At 41.4% G+C, this 23,638-nt stretch overlaps 3 protein-coding genes and 1 long non-coding RNA gene across 9 annotated transcripts in view; 2 read left to right on the top strand and 2 right to left on the bottom strand.

Moving 5' to 3' along the window:
- DIDO1 (death inducer-obliterator 1) overlaps positions 1 to 6,157 on the top strand; it is a 67,955-nt gene extending 61,798 nt beyond the window's left edge. For all 5 annotated transcript variants that reach the window (XM_081195942.1, XM_081195944.1, XM_081195946.1 and 2 more), the window contains one exon: positions 1,022 to 6,157. In XM_081195942.1, coding sequence (XP_081052068.1) covers positions 1,022 to 4,317 — 3,296 coding nt within the window. In that variant the 3' untranslated portion in view covers positions 4,318 to 6,157. The remainder of the gene's footprint in view (positions 1 to 1,021) is intronic.
- The window catches only part of LOC308588361, a 52,716-nt gene extending 42,842 nt beyond the window's left edge, over positions 1 to 9,874 (bottom strand). The window contains exons 1-2 of the long non-coding RNA XR_014008637.1: positions 8,608 to 9,874; positions 998 to 1,102 (exon numbers count right to left, since the gene is read on the bottom strand). This is a non-coding gene — a long non-coding RNA (uncharacterized lncRNA). The remainder of the gene's footprint in view (positions 1 to 997; positions 1,103 to 8,607) is intronic.
- Positions 9,875 to 10,056: 182 nt separating this feature from the next.
- Positions 10,057 to 21,929, top strand: TCFL5 (transcription factor like 5). The gene is made up of 6 exons (XM_081196342.1): positions 10,057 to 11,948; positions 14,445 to 14,637; positions 16,260 to 16,416; positions 18,430 to 18,667; positions 20,102 to 20,243; positions 20,849 to 21,929. The coding sequence occupies exons 1-6, from the start codon at positions 11,218 to 11,220 to the stop codon at positions 20,969 to 20,971; spliced, it is 1,584 nt and encodes a 527-aa protein (XP_081052468.1). The 5' UTR covers positions 10,057 to 11,217; the 3' UTR covers positions 20,972 to 21,929.
- The window catches only part of COL9A3 (collagen type IX alpha 3 chain), a 69,864-nt gene continuing 67,354 nt past the window's right edge, over positions 21,129 to 23,638 (bottom strand). For both annotated transcript variants that reach the window (XM_081196204.1, XM_081196203.1), the window contains one exon: positions 21,129 to 23,220. In XM_081196204.1, the coding sequence (XP_081052330.1) occupies positions 23,045 to 23,220 (176 nt within the window). In that variant the 3' untranslated portion in view covers positions 21,129 to 23,044. The remainder of the gene's footprint in view (positions 23,221 to 23,638) is intronic.

A 23,638-nucleotide genomic window follows, 5' to 3' on the forward strand; every position in this document is an offset into this window, starting at 1 on the left:
TAGTGTTTAAAGCCCTAAACTACGTCCCAGTGTCTAAAACACCTTATTTCCTACAGATCCTCTTGGGTGTTAAGATCAGCAGAGAGGGCCCTCTTGATAGTTCTGCCACCCTGGGTGGTGATGGCCTGGGAGAGGGCACTATGTGGCAGCTGCTAAGTTATATAATTCCTTCTCCACAGAGATGCATTCAGCACCTTTTAAAAATGCAGTTTCTGGTGCATGATGAAGACACACCACTTTACCCTGGCCTTTGACACCTGAGATATATATTTTTGGTTCCCACCCTATTATTTTGATTGCATTTGTTTTAAATTGATATTAATATTGTGCATTACATTGCTGTAACCTGACATGTGACCTTGTGGGATGGATGATAAATTAATAATGCTCACCTGGGAGTAAGTACCATTGGACTTAATGGGACTTGGTTGTGGGTAGGCATAGGACTGTACTGCAAGGGTTGTGCTTTGTAGATAAGTGACATGCTCCATGGAGGAACATCATAGGCATCATGTACATAGGCAGAGAAGTTCAACTGGCTACCTCCTTGCTGTCCTTCGGACAGCAGATGAAGTCATTCTTATTCTAACAGGCTTTTTGGTACTGACTGTTTTTAAGGAAAGGGCTGGTGCTGTGAATTAAATAGTTTCCCCCTCCCCTAAGTTTTTAGCTGTTTCTTTTTTATCTGTAAGCAGCCTTGAGTATCTGTCTGGGGTAAAGTTAGGATGATGATAACAACAACATCATCATCATCAAGTGACAATTATCCGTTTTACTACATAAAAGCATATATTGGTTTCTCAGTAATATTGAGAAGAAAATACAGTTTTTGATTTAGTTATAGTCTGATAGTTACTTTAATGTGCTGTTTTCCACTAATTATTATTACATTCATTAAGTAGAGTATGCATAGTGTTCTGTAACATTTTTCACATTGTTTGTTACCAATCTTAGCAATGACTGATTTCAAGCTTAATTTTTTTTAAAAAAATCTTACATGAAATCTTGTTTTGTCTTACAGGTCTTGAATCAGCACGTCCAAACTTAATTCTTGGATTAGTAATTTGTCAGAAAACTAAGCGACCTGCAGCTGTACTGGAAACTGAAAAGATGGAAGAAAAGAAAAGCAGGATTCAGTTGCAGGAAGAAACTGAAGTATCTGCATACCCTAAAGGCAATATGGCTTCTCAGCAAGAGAAAAAACCTTCAAAATTCTCTCTCTATACTGGAGAAACAACTGTCAGTACAACACCACCTGGATCTCCTCCACCTCCACCCCCAGAGCCAACTTCTGTGTTAAAAATATTGTCATCAATTAAATCTGGAAGCTCAGCCACTGTTGCACAATCAAGTGCTTCTGTGTTGGGAATTAACACAGCTACTGCATCTTCTACTGCTTCCTCATCTTCAAAATCAGCCACACCACTTGATCACATCCTGCAAACTCTTTTCGGGAAAAAGAAATCTTTTGATCCTGTTTCCAAGGATTCTGAAGGTGCTCAGACTGAAATGCAAACTGTTGGTGAGGAAGGATTACCAGCAGCTCCCATACTTGATCCCATTGTGCAGCAATTTGGACAAATGTCGAAAGACAAAGCTATAGAAGAGGAGGAAGATGACAGGCCTTATGATCCTGAGGAAGAGTATGCTCCACAGAAAGCTTTTGAAATGCAAAATTCTGAAAGTGGTCTTGAAAAAAGATGTGAAACTTCAGAGCAAGAAGATGAAGCCTATGATCCAGAAGATGAAACTATCTTAGAAGAGGCAAAGGTTACTGTTGATGATTTGCCTAATAAAATGTTTTCGGAATCTAAAAGCCACTCCTTGACAGCATCATCTTCATTTGTGCCCGATGTATCAGCTCCACCATCTTTGGTAGAGCAACAGAAAATGTTAGAAGAATTAAACAAACAAATAGAAGAACAGAAAAGACAGCTGGAAGAACAAGAAGAAGCCCTCAGGCAACAACGAGCAGCTGTTGGTGTATCAATGGCTCATTTTTCAGTTTCTGATGCTTTGATGTCACCACCTCCAAAATCATCTCTAGCAAAAAATGAGCTATTCCAACATGAAAAACAAACTACTGAAAAATCTGAATTGCCTGCATCCACAAGTCAAACTCAATTGTTAAATCAGGGAAGTGATCCTAGACAAAGTAGAGATCCCAGACAAGCTAGAAGGATTCTAACAGAGTGTAATGAAAGTGCTGACTCTAATGTAAAGCAGCATGTTATAGAATCTCCTACAGTACAAATTCCTCCACCCAGCTATGCAGGTCCATTGCAAACTGCACTTGACAAAGCAGATAAAACACTGATTTCTGCCCCTCATCCTAGTCATAAAGATACATGGGTTACTAGTGAAAAAGCTTCTGTTGTGTCTGAACAAGATGTGCCCACTATCAACCCTGAAAATGCCCCACAGGTTCACCAGGAAACTGTAAATAAACCAGCTTCTATTGAAACATCTACAACTGCACCTGTCCGTAAAGTACTGCTACCCACCCCTGTCAATCCATGTTTCCTCCCTACTTTCTCTTCACCTAACAGTGTTCAGTCTATAGCTTGGTCAAATGAATCTCAAGAGAAAAATGTTCCAGGGGTAGCAAGGGATTCTTTCCCAAGCCCAGTGTTCCCATCTCAGGAGAAAGCTCCTGGTCATTTTGAAACAGAAAGAGGTCCATCACATTATGAAGACCAAAGAAATCCACAGCCTTGCCACTTTTATGAACAAATGGAGTCACCCACAATTAAAAATGATGAAGAAAGAGGTGGGCCCCCATTTTCTTCTCTTGGACACAAAAGCGGTCCTCCATTAATGAGTGGTGCTCCAGATTTCCATGGACAGAGGGGTCTACCACAACAGTTTACTGAAGGGCATAATCCTCTACCAAATAATGATGGACAAAGAGGGCCTCCACCCAACAGGTTTGGAGCCCCAAGAGCACCTATCCCTTCCTTATTTTCTGCACAACATGGACCACCACCACCACATTTTGGTGATAATAGGGGCCCTTCACAATCATTTCCTGATGGGCCAAGAGAAATTGCACCTTCTCAATTTGAAGAGCATAGGGAACCTCACATGGAACACAGGGATTCCCAATATGCAGATCCCCAATATCATGAGATGAGTGGTGGTCCTGGACAATTTGAAGGACCTGAGCCTCCGCAGTTTATGGGAAATAGAGGACCTTCACCCTTTCCTTTTGGGAACCCAAAAAGGCCTCCACCAAATCAATTTAAAGGTCAAAGAGGAGGCCCGTCACCTCAGTTTGGAGGGCCAAGAGGTCCATCACCTAACCGTTTTGGTGGTTCAAGAGGTCCTCCTCCAAATCAGTTTGAAGGACAAAGAGGACCTGCTCCAAGTCACATGCCAGGACCAAGAGGACTTCTACCACCACCGTTTGAAGAACGGAGAGGGAGCCCACCACCCAGGTTTCCAAATCAGAGAGGTCCAGCACCACATCAGTTTGGAGGACCAAGGGGACCTGCACCTGGTCTATTTCCAGAAAAAAATGAACCTCCCCCAAACAGACATAATTTTCCAGGACAATCTCAGCAAGGTATGAAGCCAAGCCCCAGACCACTCTTGGATCTTCCAAGTCATCCACCTCAGCACAGGAAAGAGATGTGGGATGAAACTGGACCACCTGCCTCTCATCCTAATACTTCAGGGCAGGGTTCTGAGACAGAAGCACAGTGGTCAGCATCTGATTTTCGAGATGGCCGAAGTAATGATTATAGAGCTCAGACTTTTGAAGGGAGACAAAGAGAGAGATTTGAGGGAGGTAATAAGGAAAAAATACTAGAGCAGTCTGATCAGTCAGATAATCGATCAAATAGAGTAACGGATGATAGACGACGAGATCGTGACCACAACTGGGCTTGGGAAAGGGACCGTGGCAGAAACTGGAATAGGGGGAGAGAAAGGGAATGGGAGAGACATAAAGAAAAAGACTGGGATAGAAACAGAGAGAGAAACTATAACAAAGACAGGGATAGAGATTCAGAACGGGGGAAAGACTGGGAAAGAACCAGAGAGAGAGCCAGAACCAGAGATGGAGATACTTACCGAAGACGAGACAGATCAAGAAGCAGAGACCGTGATTATGACAGATTCAGGGACAGAGAACGAGCTCGAAGTAGAGACAGAGAAAGGGATAGAGAAAGAGATAGAGACCGTGACAAAGACAGAGCAAGAGATCGCAAGGACCGGAGTAAAAGTAAGGAGTGCGATAAGGACTCTAAGCAAGAAACACAAACTGGTGGCCAAAGGGCATCACATGCAGAAGCTTCTTCCGCTAAGCAGACATAGAAACATAATAATTCTTCAATAATGAGCCACATGAGGAAGAAAAACATGACTCTTTATTACTTGTACATATTGTATATTCTGATCGTTAGGCATAGTTTGGTAAAACCTGTTTCACAAATGAGATTTTGGATTGTAAATGCATATATTCATATATTAAGCAGGTACATGCTGGACTTGCTACATTTTGTTCGCCTCCTCCCTCTATAAGATATGTAAGGCACAATCCTTTCCCGCATGGGCACAGTGCCTGAGTACTGTTTTCCCCTAGCCTTGGACCATTGCACTGCCTGCTAGACCAGGGGTCTGGGACCAGGGGATCCAATATTCCATCCACACAGAAAAACTAATGCCTATAGCATTACAGTTCTAAAATGTTGCTTTTTCCTACTTACTTTGTCTTTAAATTTCCATTTACAGAAGTAAAAATGGGAACTCTCTTCAATGAGCACATTGCTTTTTATGGATGTAAAGTTATGTTTTCCACTAACTTGAAATGTAATTTTATGAAAATTTAAACAATATCTTAGAAGCCATACCATTACATCTTAAATATATAGTATTTTGGTGTTTCAGTACAGTAGTTCCTACATTCAGGAGAGCCCAACATTTCTGTCCTGAGCTAATTAGGGCAGGATTTTGTGTATTTAAAGAAAGATTGCTGGGGAGCAGTATTTCTAGCAGCTGGCAGAGTATTTGAATAATAAACATTAAGCTTCTAGGTTCATTATCTTCCTTTTTACATGAGGGCATTTTGAGTTAGATTTCAACTAAGACAAAAAAAATGCCTAAGTAACCATATTTCCTGTTTAGTTTAAGGTTTTTAATGTTGAATTTGTACAAAAAGTGTAATTGATTAAAAATTAATGACACCTCTATACAAAGCAACTAAACTTTTAAAACATACTTATTGGAAAACATTTTATAAATGGTTCAAATGACTGACTGAAAAGAGAGTAGTTTGCAGATCTAATCCTTTGTGCAGAATAAATATGGATAATTTAAGCAGTTTGACTTTTCCAGTGCTTAAAGGAAAATATTTGGACAAGTTGTGTTAAGTACCTTTGAGTCTTACTAATAACAACGGGAGACATTTAAGTATGTAATAATTGCCCCATTGAAATATGTGGAGCTTAAAAGTGCTTAAATTAGGCTAGAATACATCCTCAGTCCTGTTCTTGCCACACTCATGGCTATCTTGATAACATTGGAAATAAATATTTGTGTAAAAAATGGAGTAGTAAAACTGATACTAACAAATCTGCTTTAAAGAGGAGAGCTTTTCACTGTGAAATAATGCAGTATACTATTACTTTTCCTGTATCTTTCAAGTTCATAATTCAAAAGAATACATGGGGGGAAATCCTACCAGTTTAACTGAATTTATGCACTTATAGTTGAGCAGTTACTTTGATATTTTTATAAACATTTTGCAAATGTAAAAATAGATTTGTAACATTGGCATTTTCAGATCTGCATTTCAAGTAGCACTACTCCTATAAATAAATCACTACAGATTTACACTTTATATTGGTACATCTTACACTTTAAACATCAAGGACAAACTGATTTAAACAATGACCTGTATGCAAAACTCTTTTGCAAAAATATTAAAAAGAAAGAGGTAGTGTAGAACATAAATATCTACTATGATGTAATTTTTCTATTCAAAATGTTTCTAACTTAGATATATATGAAAGTATGCAAAATCAAGTGTTTGTTTAGGTTTATTTGAAAGGGGTTTCTGTAAATTGTATTTTATATTTCAGAATATATCACTGTACATTAAATGTGGAACTTCATAGGTTTTTGTTACTGTAAGTCAAATAAACATCTAAAGAAAGCCGTTGTATCAAAATTTTCATAGGAACTGATAGCAGAATCTGCCACACTAATCCAAATACACTACTCTAATGCTTCAGTTTCTTTGGATGGTTGATTGCAGAACAGGGTATCTCTATTTTGAGAAGATGCAAGAGGAATGGGTAGTTGACTTTGCAACCACTAGATGAGCTCTTCAGCCAGAGATCACTTAGTAAAACGAGGAATACATCACTCAAATTGTTTAACAACAACAAAAAAGTATGGTCATTTGGTTGGCTGTTGGCCAAACAGTCCTGTGACATGATGCTCAGTGCTCTGTCTGCATGTCAGTACAGCAGTCATGCCTCTCAGTACTACACTGAACCCAGGTCTTCCCTTGCACTCATGCAGCAATTGATGCAACCCCCAGTGCTCTTTATTGGAAAGATGTCGTTTCTCTACAAAACTGTAGCCATAAAGTATATTTGAGAATGATCAAGGTACTTCACTCACAAAACAAAATAATAATAAATTCCTTCCAGTAGCACCTTATAGACCAATTAAGTTTGCTATTGGTATGAACTTTTGTGTGCATGCACACTTCAGATACGCACACGAAAACTCATACCAATAACAAACTTAGTTGGTCTCTAAGGTGCTACTGGAAGGAATTTATGTGTTTGTTTGTTTTGACTACGGCAGACCAACACGGCTACCTACATGTAACTCACAAAACAGATACTGTACTAGGAAAGCCTCACCTGGGGGATGGCTGGCATTTGTAAACCTATTATTGAAAGAGGATGTGTGAAATGTACCCCCCCCCATGACCATTGTACTTTTACATTAACAATAACTGAAATTTGGTACACACATGAGCTGTATGCAGAGCTCCAAGTTTAGGCTGAATTTATGTTTAAGGGAATGGGATTACACCACTCATCCTGTCCTTTGAATGTACATGTTCAGTGCAGAAGCTAAAGGGGTGTCCTTCCTGTATTACCGGGGGGGGGGGGAGTGTGAAAATGTGGAGTTTACTTTGCTGAGTCAAATCTTGGCGCACAAAAATATAGATTCCAGTATTCCAGCACAGAGTAAGCCAAACCCTATGGAATATTGCTTTGAATATCTCAGCACATGGTTAAATTGGGCTGGGAAGTGGAGGAGGTGCACCACTGCCTGCCAATAATAATGACAGTTTTTAGAGCAAAGTTGGGACACATTGGCATATGATATGGATCTTTGATTACAGAATGCGAGCTAAAAGAATTCAATGGTTTCAAGAGTCCCTAAAGTCTGCTCAGAACTGCTGCAGTGATAAAGGAGGCTAAATACTTCAAACAATTCGTCCTGTACTTTTACTCCAGATCTGAGCACCCTCATTTATGTAGCCAGAACAACAGCTGTGCAAAGAGGCAGAGCATGTAAAATGCTGATAGGCTGTTGAGAGGGGGAAATTGAAAATAAGTGGGAGGGGAAAGGAGATGGGAGTGGCTGGAAAAAACGGCATGGTTGAATACCATAGGTCAGGGGTCAGCAAACTTTTTCAGCAGGGGGCCGGTCCACTGTCCCTCAGACCTTGTGGCGGGCCAGACTATATTTTGAAAAAAAAAAGAACGAATTCCTATTCCCCACAAATAACCCAGAGATGCATTTTAAATAAAAGGTCACATTCTACTCATGTAAAAACATGCTGATTCCCAGACCGTCCGCGGGCTGGATTTAGAAGGTGATCCCCCTGGGCCTTAGTTTGCTTACCCATGCCATAGGTGCCAACTCCCTGGGTGCCCGAGCATCCACAAATTTTGGTGCCAGGGCCATGCACGCCACATGGCACCCATGGTCTCGGGGCCAAGCTGCCACTCCTGTAAGATACGTATGTTCTTCTGTGATAGATTTCAAACATTTTGTTTTCTTGCACAAAAGAGCGATGAAACACAGCTGACTTACAGGAATTGGCTACCTCTTATTTAGTAGAAGGGGAATGTAGGATTAAAACAGGCAGCAGGGCTGTTTCACATACAGTGGTACCTCAGATTACATACGCTTCAGGTTACAAACTCCGCTAACCCAGAAATAGCACCTCGGGTTAAGAACTTAATTCGTTCCGGAGGTCCGTTCTTAACCTGAAACTGTTCTTAACCTGAAGCACCACTTTAGCTAATGGGGCCTCCCGTTGCTGCCGTGCCGCCAGAGCACGATTTCTGTTCTCATCCTGAAGCAAAGTTCTTAACCTGAAGCACTTTCTGGGTTAGCGGAGTCTGTAACCTGAAGCGTATGTAACCCGAGGTACCACTGTACATTTATCATTCAGTAAAGCATTGGGTGGCAAATTTCCTGCCCTGCCCAGTAGCCATCACAGCCTGAATGCATCAGGACACTGTAGCAGCTGAAATTACCACAAATACATTTTAATAGTGGCAATTCACATGTTCACCTGCAAATTGTCAAGTATTAGGTTTTGCGATACTGCAGCAAGCTAGAACTTACCTTTCCACCCAGCCATCGCTATAGCAAACTTTGGTGGGAAAGTATGGATAGGACTGTCATCCAAATGAAGTCACCAAGAAACAACGGAGCTATCCATGTACTTGCAGAAGCCGCAAAAATCCACAAAATAAAAAAATCTTCAAAACAGCCCAGTGAACTAGCCAGCAAAAGAATTAGATGCAGCTGACAGCATTATGTCAGTAATATATTCTATAATACATGGAAGTCCTGAGAGGAAATTGTTCTTTTATTTTTGCAACAACTGTAAAGTTAGGCTAGGAAAACCTAAGGGGAAAGGTGATTTCTTTTGCAGATAGGTACTTAAGAGAAAAGAATTTAGCATAAGTAACATTTCCTCATTGTGGAACAGCTGCCTCTTCCAGAAGTTTAACATTTAAAAGTAACAATTATGTAAATATAAATGGCAATGCATATATTTATTTAGAAGCATTTATGCTGTATGCCGCTTAATATTTCAAAACTCTCTTAATGAGTTTGAACTGTTCTTGGCTTTTATCCTAGAGATTCAGGACCAGCCCAAACTAGCAAAACGGAACGAATTATTTTTTTTAATACTCAAAGCAATTAAGTAAAACAAAAGTCATATTTAAATGTGTTATGGTTCAAAGGAGGGTGCAATATGTGATTCAAAAAAAAAAGTGTATGTGTAGCCGGACTTTTGCAAATTAGGGTTTACAATCCCGGGAATTTAATCCCATTTTCTGAACAGATCTGCAAGAAGCGAAACCTGCCTTTGCAATTGGACGCAACGGCATTCATGGGTTTTTGTTTTTTTAAATTTTTCAGTGTACTGTATATCCTTGTGGGAAACGCAGAGGATAATTTATGATTTGATGTGATTTCTATACGGCTTTATGCGGTTTTTATTTTATTTTTAAAAAAATCTTTTGTGTTGCCCAATATGGAGCGGGATGCTCTGGATCAACGATCCAAGGGGATCTTGTCCTTGGAGAGATGCTGCTGCTGCGCCCAGTATCTCTCCAAGGAACCCCTTTACCTAGGAGCAAGCCCCGCAGGATTCAGCGGCGCTTACTTCCGAGTAGACATGGATTGGATTGAGCCCCTCATGCTTAAGGGACAGGCCCGCCGAAGCCGACGGGGCAAGAAGCTTCGGCTCCCGAACGCCTCACGTCCCTTGGCTTCCAACGGGCCTACTCGAGAGGAGCAGCAGGATTCGAGTCTGGCCTCCAAGCCCCCCAAATAACGAAAGTAATGACCGCGACTGGCAGCCCTCCACACGTAGGGAGTAAGTACCTCGCACTGTGGGGAGCAGCCGCTTAAGGAAACCAAACACTTGAGGGAATGAGGCGAATGTTTCATTCCCTCAGTATGTATTCATTCTTCGCAGGTGAAGAACCTGCGGCCCGTGAGGCGCCATATTGTGTGTGGAGGAAGCTTTATAACGACGGCGGCGGGGGTGACTTAATGCCCCCCCAAAAAAAAACCCCGTCCATTACATGCAAGCTTATGACGGGGGAATTCGCTTCCGATGGCAGGGAATAACGTGGAGGGATTTTTGTGTTTTGTTGTTTGGGGGGGGGTGGAGAGCAGAGACCGTGAGGTAGAAGACATGGCTGACGACAGTTGAACCCCCTATCCCTAAAGGCACTCGCTGAGGGAGCTGGCGCGGCCGTTGCTCCCTCGGCCTCCAAGGAGGCGCGGGCGGGGCTTCCCAACGCCCCTCCCCTCCGCGGTTTATGGCCGTTGGAGGGGTGGTTTGGGGAGGCGGGGCTTCGGGCCCCCTCGGGGAGCCCAGGGGCCGTTTGGAGGCGGCGCGAGGGCTGAGAGGCGGGTGGTGGGCGGGGCCGCCCTCCCGTCGGTTGCTAAGGGGGTGCGTGGTTACCTGGTTTGGGCCTGCCCTCAGAGGTGGGCAGGTGGGGAGGCTGGCGGCATTGGTTACCTGCCTGGAGCTGGCCAGGTTTCCTCCCCAATTCGCATCCCACTCCCAGAAAGGAGCTTTGATTGCATGCTTCACCTGCCAGTGGAGAAGGGGGGGGGGTGTCTCATTCAGAAGGGGCTCAGTCCCTCTTTCCCTTTGAAAAGTTTGATTGCCAGGGGCTGAAGACACCCTCTGATTTTTTAAAAAAAATATTATATTATGCATTTTTAAAGGGTGGTGTGCAATTATCTTGTGCTTTCACTTTTTGGCTCTGGGTTTTGAAGTACTCTGTGCTCCTTTTAAAAAAAGACTAGGACCCCCTTTCCCTCCCCCAAACCCATCCACACACACATCCCAAGGGAGGATTGGATATTTCATTTGGCAGCTTTTAACTTCAGGCACTTTTTGGAGAATGTAATGTTTCAATTTTTAAAAAAACATTGAGCCACTCATATGCTTTGGATGCCATCGATGTTTTTTAGCTGGTGATAGCGCTGTCAAGAATTGGGAAAGTTAATGTGCAGAGGATGTAATGGAAGCATAAGGCAATGCAACAACTGTTTTGTGCAGGCTAATCAGCGCATCTTTAAAAGCACTGGCTCCTGATTGCACCTATTATTTGCAAAGTTTTGCTGCACCAAGCTGGTGGTGTTTACTCCCTGTTCATTCAGCTTTCTGAAGACTTAGAGGCATTGGTATTTGCCAGTATCATGTCAGACTCAACCTCCAAGGTGTCCGAAACTTCCAACCCTCGGGCTGTGGTTACAGATCCAGCTTCTACTGCTTCTGCTGCTGAAGGCCCAGCAGATTCCTCTTTTGGTGAGCAAAACCTGAGCTTCACCACCACGGATCTCAGCCTGGTGGAAATGACAGAAATAGAATACACACAACTTCAGCACATACTCTATTCCCATATGGAGGCGCAAGCAAATGAAAATGAAGCAGAAAATAGGCTGAATTCAAGTTCCATCTCCACTAACAATCCTGCAAATCAATCACAATACCTGTCATCATCTACTAACAGTCTAAGTGGCGTTTCATCAAACAGTTCTGGAAACCAGTCACTTTATCCTATTATCTGTCAGTCTGGTTTAGCCTCTGACAGCAATTTCATGGGTCCTAATCAGTGTCTAGGGCACATTGACTTCCAGGAGCTAAGAATGATGTTGCTCAGTGAGTCTAGCATCCCTCCAAACCAAGCTGAAAAAACTCCTAATAGTAGCTCTGTGGAGATTACTGGGCAGAGTTCAATTAAAGCCAAACATAGTGAAAACTTGGGCGGGCTAAATAAAGAAAATTTGCCTGTGGAAAATTCAGCACCAATTCTTGAATCCAGAGCCAAATCTGCAGTCCGTGTTCGATTGGAAGACAGATTCAACAGTATCCAGGCTGAACTTCCCAGATGTCAAGAAACCCAGGAAACTGGAGTAGCCATTAACAAGTGTGTTACATTTTTATTTCCTTTAATCTCAGATTAATCATGTATATTAACTGTGGCCTCTGTCAATCGAACATACTAGGGTGCATACCCAAGATGCTTTGCATTTATTAATAAGGAATAATTCCAATCTGTAAGTTCTAATTTCTATCAATTAAAATTGTGTGGATTCACCGTTTGATACATATATACAAAGGGGTGGATAGGCAAGAGTAATTGGTAGTAAGTGATTTTAGACCTGTCTCCAATATTCCTTGACTATATAATGTGTGCGTCCTAGATCTTGCCTGATGTTAGAAAAACTAGCATTTAAACTGAGCCACACTATAGCGTATATGTAAGCTTTCAGGATGTTCCTCAAGTTCTTTGGATCTACATGATTTTTTTATCTCCTGCACTTTCAGTTTTGCTGCTATACGAAGACCACTAGAGTGCAAGCTGTGGCAAAATGCCAATTACTTTTACTTTTGAGGAAGCTCTAGCTCTGGATCTCCTGTATCAAGTGGGGGATTATACCAGAGTAGGAGGGTCATGTGTACTGAGTGAAGTCTTCTGTTTGAAGGGCTTCTGGTTCAAATGTGTTTAATTATAAATAAGCATTAGAAAGGAAAGCAGAGGTATTGAAGTTCTGCATCAGTAGCAACTGGAAACAGACTAAGCAGGCACACAAGACACCTAGTCACTGTTTTGTGAGATTTTCATATAAAGATTGCATTTGTATTGAAATTGTGGTAATTATTTTTAAATTTGCATTTTTGCATATAAATTAAAAGATGCAGCTTATGGGCAAATCTGTTCTCCTCTATTGTGGTGGTGTATTTCATCCTTTTGGCAATTCATAAGTTGCCACTCTAGACCAGGTGGTCTACAAGGCCCCCTCCAATTCTTTGATTCTGTATCAATTCTATATCAAACTGTAGATTTTAAGATTTCAGTGTCATTACATTATCCACCTGTGGATGGATCCATCAGCATACTCACACTCTAAAAACTGCAGTGTGCAACTTTTCCAGCAACTTGCTTCTTTTATTTATTTGTGACTGGCATCATTTGATGAACATGGTTAGAGCCAAGCCTTGGCTGGTGGATTTATACTGCACTTTTCTTTTTACAATAACCCTAAATTCTGAGTGCCCATGAAGTAAGCCCATAATGCTGAACTTATAGTTGCAATCCCACCAGCGATTGCTACCATATATCACAGCATTGCAAGTCAGTACCAAACAACCAACCCAGACTTCCTGTCCATGTACCCAAGGGCCACTCCACACCATGTGCCAGCAAAGCTGGGTTTGCTACACAACAGGGAGCTGCAGGCAGCCCAGGTGTATGATGTGTCCTTTCTTTACATATAATAAAAATGCAAATGTTTCATCACACTGCAGTTCATCTGGCCACAGACAGGTGGTGCTGTGAACTATAGTGCGAAAAAGGTGGTGGATGGGTGGCCCAGGCAGGCTTCAGAGGGACAGTCAGAACAGGCTGTAGCAGTTCCCCAGGAGCTTCCCTGCTCTGCTGGCTCCTCCACTTGGCAGCTGTGGGGTTCTTGCTCCCATGATCCAGAGCCCCAGGCTAGTTGGTGCCACTCCAACTTGGGGATCTTCTGCTTCTGCCATGGCTGATTAGAAGCATGGTAAGGTCTTCTAGTCTGCTGCTGTTGCCACCAATTAAAATGAAGTTGGCCTGGATAAAGCAGCAGCAGATCTTCAGCCTGACCTGCTGCTACTTCTGGCCTCCTTCCTTTGCCTGCTAGGCCAACTCATCATCCCACCTGGCTGTGCCAGCAACATGAGGTGGAAAGGGGAAGATCTTAGGAGAGCTGAGCTCTTTGCTTGAGGACGGGCACATGGTTTCCATCCAGTGGAAACCGCTTCTCCCAGCGTTGCTCCTGGAAGCTGCCCCACACAGATGCTTTCTACCGTTGACATAGGAGATGGAAGGCAGCTGTGCTTGGAGGCTATGAAAGCCTTTTGCAATCCTACCCCCTTTCCCTGTTGCACCTCTAACATCATGGGTGCAGAGGAGAAGGGGAGAGGATTGCAAAGGGCTTTGCACATCAGAGGTGCAAAGAAGTGTGTGGGAGGCTCATAAAGTCTTTTCCCATCCTCCCCTTTTCATCCTCCAAGGTTGCAGCTTGAAAGGAGGAATGCAGAGAATGAAGAATGCTGCCGCTGCTGCTGTAAAAAGCAAGAGAGAATCCTGCTGTTTAGAATACAGGCTACTTTCTGTCTTCGCTCAGCTCCAACTCCCATTAGCCCCAGCCAGCATGACCAGTGGTCAGGGATGATGGGATTTGTAGTCCATGGACATCAGAAAGGCTGTAGGTTCCCCATGCCTGAATCATTAGTTTATATGTCAAAATATATGTTTGAGATGGGTTATATTAGAATTCTGAACCTATACTGGGTTGTCTACTGATGTGGAAGATTATGCAGCAAAATGGCTATTCTAATCCAATCATTTCAAATAAGTGCCTTTGTTTATTCACTCCTTTTATAGTTTAGTAACTCTAATTCGCCATCCTTCAGAAGTGATGGGTGTTCCTCTCCACCAGCAACAGAACAAATGTACCACATTAGTGAAAAATAAGACTGCTGCTACTACGACTACTGCATTGCAGTTTACATGCCCACTGTTTAATCCAAATGTTGCTTCTCCTGTAACTGGAAATGCAAACCCTTCACAAACACAGGTTGGTATTTTTGAATTATTATTATTATTATTTAAATTGCAGCCGTTTGGTTTCAAAGCTTTATATTAGTCATAGTAAAACTTCTGAAGAGAATGCAGTAAACAAGAGAATTGTCAATCTGAGTTTTGAACTGTAAAGTTATCTGACACTTGTTTCATGTTATTTGGTGAAATAAATTAATTAGCATTGGCCAGGATATGAAGAACCATTAGTCCAAGTAGACTTTAGACTTGTTTTTCTTGAGCAGAAAAAAATGGCTTCTTATCTGTTCTTGAATTCATGTCAACGTCTCTGTCTTCATTCTTTAGCTTCTACTGTAAAGTTCTTTCAATTCCTTCTTATAATCGTGACACTTATCTTGAGTTGTAATCTTATTTTTTTATAACTCCCATTGCTCTTTTTCACTTTGATTTGTCAGTATTTGGAACAACCCTCTCTTCCCAAAATTGGAAATTTGCATCTTACATAAACCTTTCTAGACTGAAAGCTATTCAGATGAACTATTTCTTTGCCGGTCTTTTAAAACCCATACCTTACTATAATACTTTGTGAAGTTGGCAGTGGTAATAGCCTAAGAATCATAAATGGTATTTATATTAGGATGAGAGACAGAGCTAAAGTCTACATGCCAGGTTGTATTAGCAATGAGATACAAATTGTAAAGCACTTTATTCATTGACCAGGGCTTTATAAATTTCAAAAAGTATTGCAATGCCTAGCCTAGAGCTAATATAACAAAAATATGAGCATCATCCAATATCTAGAGCTACATTATAACTATAAGGAATGTGATCCAGGGGCTGATCAGCACAAGGTTTACTTCTAGTGCAATGGAACTTCTCCCCTCACCCTATGAACCCCTAAATCTGTTTTAGGGGTTCCCACAACCTTCCAGAGCAGTTTTAGAGAAGGCATGGGGTGTGCTTGGGAGAGGAGAGGGAAGATTGTCACCTTGCACAGAGAGGACAAAGTAGTAGAATTCTGCCCCCAGTATATGAGAGGGCCAATTGTAGTTAAAATTAACAACTTCATGACTAAAAGGGCAATCCTAACCATGCCTACTCAGAAGTAAGATCTATTTAATTCAGTGGTGCTTACTCCCAGGTAAGTGGGTTAGAATTTCATTAAAATTAACCATTTCATTACAATTAACCATTCCATGAGTAGCAGCAAATCCAAACTCAAGATTGGAATAGGCAGTTCTTGGGCTGCACTAGATGAGACTTTTCTGAGTACAGTGGTACCTCGGGTTACAGACGCTTCAGGTTACAGACTCCACTAACCCGGAAGCAGTATCTCGGGTTAAGAACTTTGCTTCAGGATGAGAACAGAAATTGTGCAGCAGCGGTGCGGCAGCAGCAGCAGGAGGCCCCATTAGCTAAAGTGGTGCTTCAGGTTAAGAACAGTTTCAGGTTAAGAATGGACCTCCAGAACGAATTAAGTTCTTAACTCAAGGTACCACTGTATGTGGAGTCATTGGATGGTGGAAGGAGAAGCTTAGCAGGAGCAGCACCAACGCAACTTTAGGACTACAATGCCTGTATTGTTCAATAAAAGGGGAGGATGGCCAACATGATTTACAGTTGGCTTCATTTCATACTGATACATACATTTTCTTTTAGAGCTCTGGAGCCTCTGTTCTGGAAACAGCCAAACATCAAGATCTTGGGTTACCTCGAGCTTTTTCTATTTGTTACCAGCAGGAAATTGAGGCTACAAAACAGACTGTTGGGCCTAGAAATAAGGCACTGCCTGAACATGTTTGGATTAAATTAGGAGGTAAATTGCTGCATTTTGACTGTTTGTTGTCAAGTAATTCATTCTGATTTGTTGTTCAAGTAATTCATTCTGATTTCTTAAGTTAGCTTTTTTTTCAGAGAAGAGTAATCAAAGTATCATGCTTCTGTTTGATAATATGCTTAATAAAAATGCATTCGCCAAGCATTTAAGGCCGCTTAGCTGTCTTGGAAGCTAGGAGGAAGCCCATGTAACAATTATATTTTGCATGGGGTGGTTGGGTGAAATGGGGTTTTTAGTGCTATGCGTGCCCTTGGATGAAGTAACAGAACTGGAGGAAGTAACACAGAGCTCCAGAGAGAAACTGGCAAACAAATCCTTGGCCAGCCTTTTGCTGCCTTTTCTGAGATCCAGCTGTGATGGGCACTCCAGGTTCTAGACCTTTGAGGCTCTGAAGCAGAGAGCCTGGGGCCAACCTATGTATGTACCTTCTCATGGCACTTGCTGTGCTGCATTACATAGAAACGTTTCCACTGCCATGTTAAGCAAGTATAGCCATTAACTGAGGTCTTAGTTTACTAATCATAGGGATTAATTTAAACAGTGGGGCAAATTTTAATTAGCAGGAGTGCTAAGAGATAAAATGCCCACTTGTTTATCTTTAAGGTTACTTTGGTTTTGGTTTGGTAGTAAAATAGGGAACAACAGTGTTTGCTTATTTATTTAATTGCAAGGTCTCTCAATAATAATAATAATAATAATAATAATAATAATAATAATAATAATAATAATAATAATAATAATTTCCTTCAATAGCTGTACTGATGTCTTTGCTAAGCTGCAATATTATTTAAGGGTTATTTACATGTAAATGATAGCCATGTTCAAATATATAAAAGGATGTCACATAGAGGAGGGAGAAAGGTTGTTTTCTGCTGCTCCAGAGAAGCGGACACGGAGCAATGGATCCAAACTACAAGAAAGAAGATTCCACCTAAACATTAGGAAGAACTTCCTGACAGTAAGAGTGCTCTGATGGTGTTTCCTGCTTGGCAGGGGGTTGGACTCGATGGCCCTTGTGGTCTCTTCCAACTCTATGATTCTATGATTCCATGAAAAAGCAACTAATTATTGATCCACCACAATTATTTTAGTGGTGGACAGCCTTAGAAGCAGTAAACCAAAGCTGAGCTTGATACAAGGTGAAATTTCAGATCAACCATACAATTTACTTATGGCAAAAAGAATTATTATTATTATTATTATTATTATTATTATTATTATTATTATTATTATTATTATTATATCCCGCCCTCCCCAGCCGAAGCCGGGCTCAGAGCGGCTAACAACAATAAAAGTAACACAGTTTACATAAAATCACAATCAATTAATTGAAATGCGTTCTAAAATCAATTCAATTCAAAATCAAATTAATGGCAACCATTGGGCTAGAGTTCTGTGAGGATTACTGAAGGAGGGGGTCAGACTGTGCCTTGGCCAAAGGCCTGGTGGAACAGCTCTGTCTTGCAGGCCCTGCATAAAGATGTCAAGTCCTGCAGGGCCCTAGTCTCTTGTGACACAGCATTCCACCAGATCGGGGCCACGGCCGAAAAAGCCCTGGCTCTGGTTGAGGCCAGCCTAACCTCCCTGTGGCCCCGGATCACCAAGATGTTTTTATTTGAAGACCATAAGGTCCTCTGTAGGACATACCAGGAGAGGTGATCCCGTAGGTACGAGGGTCCTAGGCCATATAGGGCTTTAAAGGTTAAAACCAGCACCTTGAACCTGATCCTGTACTCCACCGGGAGCCAGTGCAGCTGGTATAGCACCGGGTGAATGTGATCCCGTGGTGAGGACCCTGTAAGGAGTCTCGCCGCGGCATTCTGCACCCGCTGGAGTTTCTGGGTCAGTCTCAAGGGCAGCCCCACGTAGAGTGAGTTACAATAATCAAGTCTGGAGGTGACCGTCACGTGGATCACAGTGGCTAGGTCAGAGCGAGAGAGGTAAAGAAAAGAAAAATGGCAACACATTTCTTTTTCCTCTTGTTTTGCAAAGGAGATGCTATATGTAAGCAAACAATAAACAAAAGAAGTCGTAGTCGAATACACCCTTTGGACACCAATGTGCAGCGCAAACCTCTTGGTGATATTCAGAATGTGTGTGATACCCAAAACTCTGGCCCAGCTCATAGCACTTGGCAAGCAACACAACCAACCCAGAGCACACAAAGTGGAACTCAAGGTGGTACCTCTCAGCGTCGGGAGAGACATAACCGGATGGAAAGAGACAGAAGGTAATTGCTAGCGGTGGCCTCTGAAAAGAACACCCTTTTGTGTTTGGTTCTTAAGTTATCGGGTCTATACGAATGAATTTGTTTCAATGTTAATTTGGTGTTGATTTACATGCCACAATGTCATATATGTGGATATTTATGACATTGATATACTGCCTTTCTGCCAATGTACAATAGAACATATATCAAATAGTGGCTCATACCCCAGATACTGTACAAAAAGAGTGGGTGGAGTATGGAAAGGGAGGAGGAAAGTAACTAAATTTGAAGGAATGGGTTTCCCAAACCCAATACCGACTGTGAAGGCAGTTTGAAAACTGCACCAAAATCCCTATTTTTCCTTAGCTAAAATCCATTAACTTGAGCTCTGAGTCAATGTATAAACAAAAACCCGGCCGTGCTCAGAGCCCTCTCCTTTATCAGTTTGTGACGGCAGGGATGACCTGACTGCACCAGTAGAACAGAGAAGACACAAAGCACCTTATCTTATGTGCTGACCACAAAGACACACAGAACCAAAGTCTGGGAACAATGCCAGAAGCGTGTTCTCAGAGATGATGACCTCTTCCTCCAAGATAAGAGTAGGAAGAGGAAGATCATTTTATGGTCAGGAGTGCAGGAAGGAAATCCCTTTTATGGTTAAGAGTGCCGGAGCAGGAACATCTGTGATGTCAACCTGCGTGTACAAGCTGACGTGGCTGGGGAAGGGGGAGAGGATGTCTGGAGGATATATATACTGCATGAAACTTGTCATTTCTTTGGACTTGCTGTGGACTTGATCACGCAAGTGCCTTCTGCTATCCAGAGAGCAGAATAAACTCTTTCTTTGAACCAACCTCGGTGTCATTTGACTTCCTTCCTCCTGTCCCAGAGCAATGCAGACCCAATCGGTGAACTCCAATAAGGCTACAAATTAAGATATTAGCTGTTATTTCCACTGTCCGAGACAGTATGCCTCTGAATATCAGTTGCTGGAAAATGCAGGAAAGGTGTTGCTGTTGCACTCAGTTCCTGCTTACGGGTTTCTCTCAGGCATCTGGCTGGCCACAGAGAGAACAGATGCTGGACTCGATGGGCCTGATCTAGGAGGCTTTATGTTATTTATGTTCTTATGTGGCTTCAATCACAGTCAACTTTATAAATATTTGCAAAATTTTAATACAAACCTTACAGGCTCACGTCCTATAACCAGAAAACTTAGGATTGATTTTAAGGATCCTTATGTCAGTACACTTGTGGTCTTTGATTCAGCATTACAGGGAGGAATAATGAGCATTTTGTAAGCCCGGGAAACCTATTATAACATGTGCGACTGATGCTTTGCCACTATCTTCATCAAATAATTGGCTTCTAAGTTGCTGCACCTAATTAATAAATGTTTTATGTTACCGTTTCAAGCACTACTAGAACTCTCCATGTTGTATGCAATTCTAGGCGCAGAATCAGGATTTGTTGCGATGAACTTAATCTTCTGGTTCCATTTTGCACTTCGGATACTGACAAGGCAACAACTTTACAATGGACAACAGCATTTCTAAAATATATTCAGGAAGGACATGGGGATTCTCTGAAAAAGGTCAGTAAGTTTCACATAAATGCACAGAACAAAATGCATTAAAGCAATAACCAAATGCCTCGTGGAATTATGATAGGTAGCTTGACCATTTACTCCAGTGGATACAGGAACACACATCTTCAGTGGCCCATGATCTTAAGCAGGCTACAATCTCAGCCTCAGCCTTTAACTACCCCGTTCATTTGAAAAATGAGGATGAAAATAATCCTGTCATACATCACAAGACTGTTGTATGGAAATCTAAACCTTATATATCTATTATTAAATATTATTTGGACATGCTCTCAACATTTTGGAAGTACTATATTGCAAGCAATGCCCACCTAGTATTTTCACTTCAGTTGGCTCCCCCCAGGTTAAATAGCTCCATCTGGACACCAGCTATTGTGCTGACAATAATGGAAGGGCAGCTCTTTATTTCTGGAGCTGCTCCACTCTGAAATAAATGTGTGTTTTGTTTTTTAGATACCTTCAAAAGTTTGCTAGGATAAGCTAAAAGTTGCTTAGTAACCTCTCCTTTAGGGATAGCTGTGTGCCCACACTTTCCCCAAGGTTTGCTCTTTCACAAGTCCATATTGTAATTATTCTCTGTGTCTGCTTTTTAGGAATTTGAGACCGTGTTCTGTGGTAAAACAGGCAGACGACTAAAGTTAACAAGATCCGATTCACTAGCAACGTGCTCGACACAGGAGATTACTCAGAATGGCACACCTATGGAGATAAAATAGTTGGCTCTCTATAGTCAAAAACTGGTGTAAAGGGTGAACATGCAAGGATTTGTATGAACTTTTAATTCAAATTAACCTGCTGGACTTCTCTTATGACTTACTGTACTTTGAAAAATACATAAGTGTTAAAGAAATGACACACTTTATTCCAAACAAAGAAGAAAAGCAAGACACCAACAACATTTATTTATTAGTGCTGCCCTAAGAAAAGCATTGCACCAGAGGGAAGTAGAAAACAGCAGTACAAGCTAGTAACCCATTTTCTATATTTTTGTTTGTTTGTTTGCCAAGTATAATATAATTCAGATGTGTCAAACAGCAGCTTGTTCTTTTCAACCTTGTACACACTTGTACTGATATAGATAATTGTTAGAATGTCGTAACAACCAGTTTGGAAAAAGAAGAAATGTAACTAGTTTATAAATTATATAAAATATAGTAACTTGTATATAGTAACTGAGATTTGCCTTCCATTTCAAAATGTTCATACCTGTGAAACTAAAATATATAGAAAAAGCTTTTTGACAGTGTGTTATAAATACACTACTATTCAAAATATGTTTTGCATTCTCCAACGATTTTTAGTGCAGGATACAGTCAAGGAATTATCTGCTGCACAAATACCCACTGAAATGAACAGGAGAAATACAGCTGTGTGCTCTGGTGCAAATCTGATTTATTTCAATTGGGCTTCCATACGGAAAAAAAATCCAGATAATTGCATGATTTCAGTGCAAAAGTGGTATTTTGTAAACAGTACATGATTTTTAAGTGCACATAATATTTTCTTTTTTAAAAAAGACTAGTATTAGCAGTATGTGTTAGGAAAGCTGAAGCATTTGAGAAATAGTATATTTATTGAATTGAAAGTGGCTTCATTTATCTATCAAACAGATGATGCCAGTAAGTATTTCTTATACAGAACTCATCCCCAAATAAATACTGTTTAAATCACGGATATTCACATTTGTGTAGCACCTTTATTTCCAATCAGCAAGGGGAAAAATAAAAGTATTAACAAAACAAGCCTATAATAAAACAGGCAAACACAATGTTACAAAAAAAGTGATTTTTTTTCTTTAAAAAAAATTACAATAATGCATATACTAATTTTGGGCAGTGTTCATCTGTAATGTAAAATGTCATTACTAAATATAATATGGAAATGTCTGAAATTAACCCAATGTAAGAGAGAGATACATTCTACCTCATATAGAATTTATTGGGGGGGGGGGAATTACTTGTGGTACATATCTAAGAGATAAGGCCATTTGGCAAGCTCTGTGTACCGCAATGCATTTGTGGTTCCCGTTTTGCAGAGACTGTTCCCTATGCTGCTGGGACAAACCACCCTTGAAAACTGGGAGGATCTTCAGAAGAGACTTCTGACACAGTATAGAGATCCGCCTTAGGAAAACTCTGGTGTGCGCATATAGAGGGGCTCTTTGGATTGTGTCCATCGTATGAACAATCAGGGTTGTCAATAGTTCTATCTGAATAATGTTTATTTAGCCCGCTACTTCTACATTTACTTGACACAGTCCAACGAAGCATGCCAACTTAGCTGGATGGAGTTGTTCCTGGTCAAGTGATGAGGCTATGTGTGCATAGCCCTGGCTAGATAATTGTGCCTCTCGTTTATCTGACCAGGATTATCCCTCTGCAGCCCTGGCCTCAGCGCTCACGCATAATAAGGTTGGAGCAGAGTTTACCATTAACAGAAACTGGCGCAGGTTCGAGCCATCCTAAAAATTGCATAAAACACAGTCCAGTTGATTTGTGGTGGTGCTGGGGAAAACACCTCTTACATCAGAATAAGTGGGGAAGTCTCTCTTCAGTGGGGCAAGGAGCAAACAACAATATAGTGAAAATTGGGGAACAATTGTAGGGGATATAGTACAAATTTCCATCTGACGATTTCCTGTTTCATTGAACTAAAACAAAGTCTCCATTTCATTCATTCTTACAGGAGAACTGCCCCTCCAAATTTTTCAAAGGGTGGTTTCCTCTTCACGTATGAACAATTTGCTTAAATACTCCGTACCCTTTTTCTGACTTCCATTAAATGCAGTTTTATGACTTTTTGGATTTTCCTCCAGCGACAGCTCCCATGCAGGCAGATGTATCACAGATTCCTGGAGTTCCCTGGACTCCAATTGCACCTGGTCTTCCAGGATCCCCTGGCAACCCAGGTTCACCTGGAGAGCCATCCCGGCCATCTTTACTAGTCCCTGGGACACCTGGCGGACCTTTTCAGGGGGGAAGAGATAAAGGTTCGGCATGATATTCTGCACTTTCCCCTGGATAAAATGATTGGTTGCAAAAAATAGTGCTTGCTTAGATGGGTAACTTCCCGAAAACCACATGTACGCCACCCTGAGTTCCATGACAGAAGATAGATTTATTATAAAATAAATAAATAGAAACCTTCCTATGAGGCAAGGAAGAAAGGGCTACCCCTATGCTATCCATATAATCAGTTATCAGTAATCGATATATTCAATATATATTCATATATGCTTACACGAATCAAGGATTACAGTACTTTATAATCCATTTTGAATCAAAAGGGAAGCTGTGCCTTAGCTAACTGCAAACTGCTTGAAACAGCAAAGTTAGGAACCAACCTTTCCCCTAAAAACATCTGTGTACCCCGGACAAAGGGGA

Source organism: Podarcis bocagei, assembly GCF_964188305.1.
Source record: "Podarcis bocagei genome assembly, chromosome: 5".
In the NCBI taxonomy this organism is placed as follows: Eukaryota; Metazoa; Chordata; class Lepidosauria; order Squamata; family Lacertidae; genus Podarcis; species Podarcis bocagei.